This window comes from Echiichthys vipera (genome assembly GCF_963691815.1).
Source record: "Echiichthys vipera genome assembly, chromosome: 1".
NCBI lineage: Eukaryota > Metazoa > Chordata > Actinopteri > Perciformes > Trachinidae > Echiichthys > Echiichthys vipera.
In genome coordinates this window covers 41786506-41794005 of record NC_139826.1, presented here as the reverse complement: position 1 = coordinate 41794005, position 7500 = coordinate 41786506, and the positions used below count along the sequence as shown (strand labels likewise).

Genomic DNA, 7500 nt, shown 5'->3' with positions numbered 1-7500 from the left:
TCTGTCCGTCCTCTGTCCGTCCTGGTCGTCCTCTGTCCGTCCTGGTCGTCCTCTGTCCGTCCTCTGTCCGTCCTGATCGTCCTCTGTCCGTCCTGATCGTCCTCTGTCCGTCCTGGTCGTCCTCTGTCCGTCCTGATCGTCCTCTGTCCGTCCTGATCGTCCTCTGTCCGTCCTGATCGTCCTCTGTCCGTCCTGGTCGTCCTCTGTCCGTCCTGGTCGTCCTCTGTCCGTCCTGATCGTCCTCTGTCCGTCCCGATCGTCCTCTGTCCGTCCCGATCGTCCTCTGTCCGTCCCGATCGTCCTCTGTCCGTCCTGATCGTCCTCTGTCCGTCCTGATCGTCCTCTGTCCGTCCCGATCGTCCTCTGTCCGTCCCGATCGTCCTCTGTCCGTCCCGATCGTCCTCTGTCCGTCCCGGTCGTCCTCTGTCCGTCCTGATCGTCCTCTGTCCGTCCTGGTCGTCCTCTGTCCGTCCTGATCGTCCTCTGTCCGTCCTGATCGTCCTCTGTCCGTCCTGATCGTCCTCTGTCCGTCCTGATCGTCCTCTGTCCGTCCTGATCGTCCTCTGTCCGTCCTGATCGTCCTCTGTCCGTCCTGATCGTCCTCTGTTGGACTGCTTCCCACTGATGAAGCAATGAGGCCCCTCAGCGTGAGGCCGCGCTGAGTTCTCACAGTTTCACTGCAACAACAAACACCAGGAGACCTTTAAATGTTGCCCAACACAGAGTCCTGATGAGGACGAGACAACCCAGTGACTGACCTCTGGACCCCCCTGAAGAACCTCAGACCTTCACTCAGGACGACAAGAACCGCCCCAAAGACACACCCCCCCACCCCCCCACCAAGTGTCAAAGTGTCCTCTAGGAGCATAAACGTGTGCTAAAGTGTCCTCTAGGAGCATAAATGTGTGTTAAAGTGTCCTCTAGGAGCATAAACGTGTGCTAAAGTGTCCTCTAGGAGCATAAACGTGTGCTAAAGTGTCCTCTAGGAGCATAAACGTGTGCTAAAGTGTCCTCTAGGAGCATAAACGTGTGTTAAAGTGTCCTCTAGGAGCATAAACGTGTGCTAAAGTGTCCTCTAGGAGCATAAACGTGTGCTAAAGTGTCCTCTAGGAGCATAAACGTGTGCTAAAGTGTCCTCTAGGAGCATAAACGTGTGCTAAAGTAGGAGCATAAACGTGTGTTAAAGTGTCCTCTAGGAGCATAAACGTGTGTTAAAGTGTCCTCTAGGAGCATAAACGTGTGTTAAAGTGTCCTCTAGGAGCATAAACGTGTGTTAAAGTGTCCTCTAGGAGCCTAAACGTGTGTTAAAGTGTCCTCTAGGAGCATAAACGTGTGTTAAAGTGTCCTCTAGGAGCATAAACGTGTGTCAAAGTGTCCTCTAGGAGCATAAACGTGTGCTAAAGTGTCCTCTAGGAGCATAAACGTGTGTTAAAGTGTCCTCTAGGAGCATAAACGTGTGCTAAAGTGTCCTCTAGGAGCATAAACGTGTGCTAAAGTGTCCTCTAGGAGCATAAACGTGTGCTAAAGTGTCCTCTAGGAGCATAAACGTGTGCTAAAGTAGGAGCATAAACGTGTGTTAAAGTGTCCTCTAGGAGCATAAACGTGTGTTAAAGTGTCCTCTAGGAGCATAAACGTGTGTTAAAGTGTCCTCTAGGAGCATAAACGTGTGTTAAAGTGTCCTCTAGGAGCCTAAACGTGTGTTAAAGTGTCCTCTAGGAGCATAAACGTGTGTTAAAGTGTCCTCTAGGAGCATAAACGTGTGTCAAAGTGTCCTCTAGGAGCATAAACGTGTGCTAAAGTGTCCTCTAGGAGCATAAACGTGTGCTAAAGTGTCCTCTAGGAGGATAAACGTGTGCTAAAGTGTCCTCTAGGAGCATAAACGTGTGCTAAAGTGTCCTCTAGGAGCATAAACGTGTGTTAAAGTGTCCTCTAGGAGCATAAACGTGTGTTAAAGTGTCCTCTAGGAGCATAAACGTGTGTTAAAGTGTCCTCTAGGAGCATAAACGTGTGCTAAAGTGTCCTCTAGGAGCATAAACGTGTGCTAAAGTGTCCTCTAGGAGCATAAACGTGTGTTAAAGTGTCCTCTAGGAGCATAAACGTGTGTTAAAGTGCCCTCTAGGAGACAAACGTGTGTTAAAGTGTCCTCTAGGAGCATAAACGTGTGTTAAAGTGTCCTCTAGGAGACAAACGTGTCCTTTCACAAACATCAGCTTTAGGGAATTTTAGAAGAGCGTCCGTCAGCAGACGACCACACTTTTTACTGGTGAATACTCTAATTGTGTGTGTGTGTGTGTATGTGTGTGTATGTGTGTGTGTGTGTGTGTGTGTGTGTGTGTGTGTGTGTGTGTGTGTGTGTGTGTGTGTGTGTGTGTGTGTGTGTGTGTGTGTGTGTGTGTGTGTGTGTGTGTGTGTGTGTGTGTGTGTGTGTGTGTGTGTGTGTGTGTGTGTGTGTGTGTGTGTGAACTCTGTGTGACCCTCCTGTGTAAGTCTTGACTGCAGCAGTGATTAATATTCGATGCACTGATGATTTCCAGGTGCGTCCGCGTGCAGCGGGACGACTGCGGTCTGAGGGGGCGCTCCTCAGACCCCGGCCCTCCTCAGACCCCGGCCCTCCTCAGACCCGGCCCTCCTCAGACCCCGGCCCTCCTCAGACCCCGTTGTTGTGGTTCTGGTGGCTGTTGTTGTATTTGTTGAAGTGGGCGTTGACATTTCTGGGGAAACCTCAGACGTGTACAGAGACGTAAACCTCAGGTTCTGAGAAGGTGAACCAGAACCAGGTCTGGGTCCAGGTCTGGGTCCAGGTCTGGGTCCTGGTCTGGGTCCTGGTCTGGGTCCAGGTCTGGGTCCTGGTCTGGGTCCAGGTCTGGGTCCAGGTCTGGGTCCTGGTCTGGGTCCAGGTCTGGGTCCTGGTCTGGGTCCTTGTCTGGGTCCAGGTCTGGGTCCTGGTCTGGGTCCAGGTCTGGGTCCTGGTCTGGGTCACGTTGCTGTGGTTTTATGTTTTTTTAAACTCGTTTAAAGTAAAAAGATCGTTTTTGAAGTTTCCATGGAAACAGATCAACATGTGTTTGTGATCACTTCCTGTTGGAGGTGAGCGCGGCGCCGGACCGAGCGGCGCCGGACCGAGCGGCGCTCTGCGCTCTGCGTCGTGGTGGTGGAGCTGTGCAGATGTGCAGATGTGGAGGATGTGGACGTCTCCACCCAGAGACAGATGTGGTCCTGACCTCTGGGTGCTCGTCTGTCTCTGCACACATTAGTTTATTTCTTCATCTGAGGGGCCCCTCAGAGCCCGGCCCCTCAGAGCCCGGCCCCTCAGAGCCCGTCCCCTCAGAGCCCGGCCCCTCAGAGTCCGGCCCCTCAGAGTCCGGCCCCTCAGAGCCCGGCCCCCCAGAGTCCGGCCCCTCAGAGCCAGGCCCCTCAGAGTCCGGCCCCTCAGAGCCCGGCCCCCCTTACGTAACGCCGCACCTCCTCGGGGCCGACCCCGTCTCCTGCAACGAGAACTGTCTGTTTTATGGAGACGGATCTTCTGCTGCGACGCCCCGACGGCACCAGAGCCCATCTGTCAGAGAGCAGACGCTCCCCCAGACCCTCAGACCCTCAGACCCTCAGACCCTCAGACCCTGGGACCCTCAGACCCTCAGACCCTCAGACCCTGGGACCCTGGGACCCTCAGACCCTCAGACCCTCAGACCCTGGGACCCTCAGACCCTCAGACCCTGGGACCCTGAGACCCTCAGACCCTGGGACCCTGGGACCCTCAGACCCTCAGACCCTCAGACCCTCAGACCCTCAGACCCTCAGACCCTCAGACCCTGGGACCCTCAGACCCTCAGACCCTCAGACCCTGGGACCCTGGGACCCTCAGACCCTCAGACCCTCAGACCCTGGGACCCTCAGACCCTCAGACCCTGGGACCCTGAGACCCTCAGACCCTGGGACCCTCAGACCCTCAGACCCTCAGACCCTGGGACCCTGGGACCCTCAGACCCTCAGACCCTGAGACCCTCAGACCCTCAGACCCTGGGACCCTGAGACCCTGAGACCCTCAGACCCTGGGACCCTCAGACCCTCAGACCCTCAGACCCTGGGACCCTGAGACCCTGAGACCCTCAGACCCTGGGACCCTCAGACCCTCAGACCCTGGGACCCTCAGACCCTCAGACCTTGAGACCCTCAGACCCTCAGACCCTGAGACCCTCAGACCCTGGGACCCTCAGACCCTGAGACCCTCAGACCCTCAGACCCTGGGACCCTCAGACCCTGAGACCCTCAGACCCTGGGACCCTGGGACCCTCAGACCCTCAGACCCTGGGACCCTCAGACCCTGAGACCCTGGGACCCTGAGACCCTCAGACCCTGAGACCCTCGGACCCTCAGACCCTCAGACCCTCAGACCCTGGGACCCTCAGACCCTCAGACCCTGGGACCCTCAGACCCTGAGACCCTCAGACCCTGGGACCCTCAGACCCTCAGACTCTGACACTTTTGCTCATTTGCATATTTAAAAAGAACATTTGAGACAGAAGAAATCACTGAAGTGAAGAGACCTGAGAGAGAGAGTGTGTGTGTGTGTGTGTGTGTGTGTGTGTGTGTGTGTGTGTGTGTGTGTGTGTGTGTGTGTGTGTGTGTGTCTCTGTGTGTGTGTGTGCGTGTGTGTGTCACTGTGTGTGTGTGTGTTTGTCTCTGTGTGTGTGTGTGTGTGTGTGTGTGTGTTTGTCTCTGTGTGTGTCTGTGTCTGTGTGTGTGTGTGTGTGTCTCTCTGTGTGTGTGTGTGTGTGTCTCTGTGTGTGTGTGTTGTGTGTGTGTCTCTGTGTGTGTGTGTGTTTGTCTGTGTGTGTGTGTGTGTGTGTGTGTGTCTCTGTGTGTGTCTGTGTGTGTGTGTGTGTGTGTGACACACAGAGAACAGAGGGAACAGCGAGTCCCTCCAGGGTTCAGGTTGTAGGAGCCGAGGCTTCTGGGAAAGTGGGAGAGTTGTGGGGGACGTGACAGATCCCACGGACGCCGTGTGTGAGGAAGTCAGGGCGAACACGTGTGGCGTTCTGTTCCTCAGGTGTGACCCGGGTCGCCTCACGTCGCCGCCCCGGCCGGGCCACAGGTCAGAGGTCGTTTCAGGCGTTCGGACCAACTTTGCATCTCTAACGGACGTTAGCTCAGTTGCTAACAGACGTTTAGCTCAGTTGCTAGCAGACAGTTAGCTCAGTTGCTAACAGACGTTAGCTCAGTTGCTAACAGATGTTAGCTGATGGTTAGCTCAGTTGCTAACAGACGTTAGCTCTGTAGCTGGCTCTGTTCCTCTGTTGAAGCTAACGTGTCGTCAGGTCTGTGGTGGGGTCAGTGATGGGGTCAGTGGGGGGGTCAGTGATGGGGTCAGTGGGGGGGTCAGTGGTCCGGTCAGTGATGGGTCAGTGGTGGGGTCAGTGGGGGGGTCAGTGGTCCGATCAGTGATGGGTCAGTGGTGGGGTCAGTGGGGGGGTCAGTGGTGGGGTCAGTGATGGGGTCAGTGGGGGGGTCAGTGATGGGGTCAGTGATGGGTCAGTGGTCCGGTCAGTGATGGGGTCAGTGGTGGGGTCAGTGGGGGGGTCAGTGGGGGGGTCAGTGGTCCGATCAGTGATGGGTCAGTGATGGGGTCAGTGGGGGGGTCAGTGGGGGGGTCAGTGATGGGGTCAGTGGGGGGGTCAGTGGTGGGGTCAGTGGTCCGGTCAGTGGTCCGGTCAGTGATGGGTCAGTGGTGGGGTCAGTGGGGGGGTCAGTGATGGGTCAGTGGTCCGGTCAGTGATGGGGTCAGTGGGGGGGTCAGTGATGGGGTCAGTGATGGGTCAGTGGTCCGGTCAGTGATGGGGTCAGTGGGGGGGTCAGTGATGGGTCAGTGGTCCGGTCAGTGATGGGGTCAGTGATGGGTCAGTGGTCCGGTCAGTGATGGGGTCAGTGGGGGGGTCAGTGATGGGTCAGTGGTCCGGTCAGTGATGGGGTCAGTGATGGGTCAGTGGTCCGGTCAGTGATGGGGTCAGTGGGGGGGGTCAGTGATGGGGTCAGTGATGGGTCAGTGGTCCGGTCAGTGATGGGGTCAGTGATGGGTCAGTGGTGGGGTCAGTGATGGGGTCAGTGGTCCGGTCAGTGGGGGGGTCAGTGGTGGGGTCAGTGATGGGGTCAGTGGGGGGGTCAGTGGTCCGGTCAGTGACGGTGCTGCTCGTGTCTCCTCAGGGTGCGACTCGGGCTTCGGGAACGCCGCGGCGCAGCGTCTGGACGCTCTGGGCTTCGAGGTGTTCGCCACGGTTCTGGACCTGAGCGGAGACGGAGCACGGGAGCTGCAGAGGAGCTGCTCCAGCCGCCTCACGCTGCTGCAGGTGGACATCACCCAGCCGCAGCAGGTCCAGCAGGCGCTGCACGACACCAGGGCCCGGCTGGGCCTCAGAGGTAAACACGCTTCTGTCCCGTCAGAGCGGGTCCAGGCCCGTCAGAGCGGGTCCAGGCCCGTCAGAGCGGGTCCAGACCCGTCAGGGTTCTGTCCCGTCAGAGCGGGTCCAGGCCCGTCAGAGCGGGTCCAGACCCGTCAGAGCGGGTCCAGACCGGGTCACGGTTCTGTCCCGTCAGAGCGGGTCCAGACCGGTCAGAGCGGGTCCAGACCGGGTCAGAGCGGGTCCGGACCCGTCAGAGCGGGTCCAGACCGGTCAGATCGGGTCCAGACCGGGTCAGAGCGGGTCCGGACCCGTCAGAGCGGGTCCAGACCCGTCAGAGCGGGTCCAGATCCGTCAGAGCGGGTCCAGACCCGTCAGAGCGGGTCCAGATCCGTCAGAGCGGGTCCAGACCCGTCAGAGCGGGTCCAGACCCGTCAGAGCGGGTCCAGACCTGTCAGAGCGGGTCCAGACCCGTCACGGTTCATAAACTCGTCAGCAGCGACCTGCAGTCAGCGTCCTGTTGCTATAGCGACCAAAACAGTGAGACTCAACGTGATTGGCCGGCATCGTGTTGGTTCAACACTGTAAAAAGAGCTAACGTTAGCAAAGGTTTCACTGAGCTAACGTTAGCATAGGTTTCACTGAGCTAACGTTAGCAAAGGTTTCACTGAGCTAACATTAGCAAAGGTTTCACTGAGCTAACGTTAGCAAAGGTTTCACTGAGCTAACGTTAGCATAGGTTTCACTGAGCTAACGTTAGCATAGGTTTCACTGAGCTAACGTTAGCATAGGTTTCACTGAGCTATCATTAGCAAAGGTTTCACTGAGCTAACGTTAGCCAGCTAGCTGTAAGTTAGCTCCACTGCATGGATTTGGCGTCGGTTGCTTCATGGATGAGTCAACGTTTTCACACACGAGGGACTAAACATCTGTCAGAGTGTGTGTGTGTGTGTGTGCGTGTGTGTGTGTGTGTGTGTGTGTGTGTGTGTGTGTGTGTGTGTGTGTGTGTGTGTGTGTGTTTGTGTGTGTGTCTGTGTGTGTGTGTGTGTGTGTGTGTGTGTGTGTGTGTGTGTGTGTGTGTGTGTGTGTGTGTGTGTGTGTGCAGCTG

At 56.7% G+C, this 7500-nt stretch overlaps 1 protein-coding gene across 1 annotated transcript in view; it reads left to right on the top strand.

Moving 5' to 3' along the window:
* hsd11b2 (hydroxysteroid (11-beta) dehydrogenase 2) overlaps positions 1-7500 on the top strand; it is a 24541-nt gene that overhangs the window by 6617 nt on the left and 10424 nt on the right. Inside the window, exon 2 of the mRNA XM_083940353.1 lies at positions 6199-6411. Within this exon, the coding sequence (XP_083796479.1) occupies positions 6199-6411 (213 nt within the window). The remainder of the gene's footprint in view (positions 1-6198; positions 6412-7500) is intronic.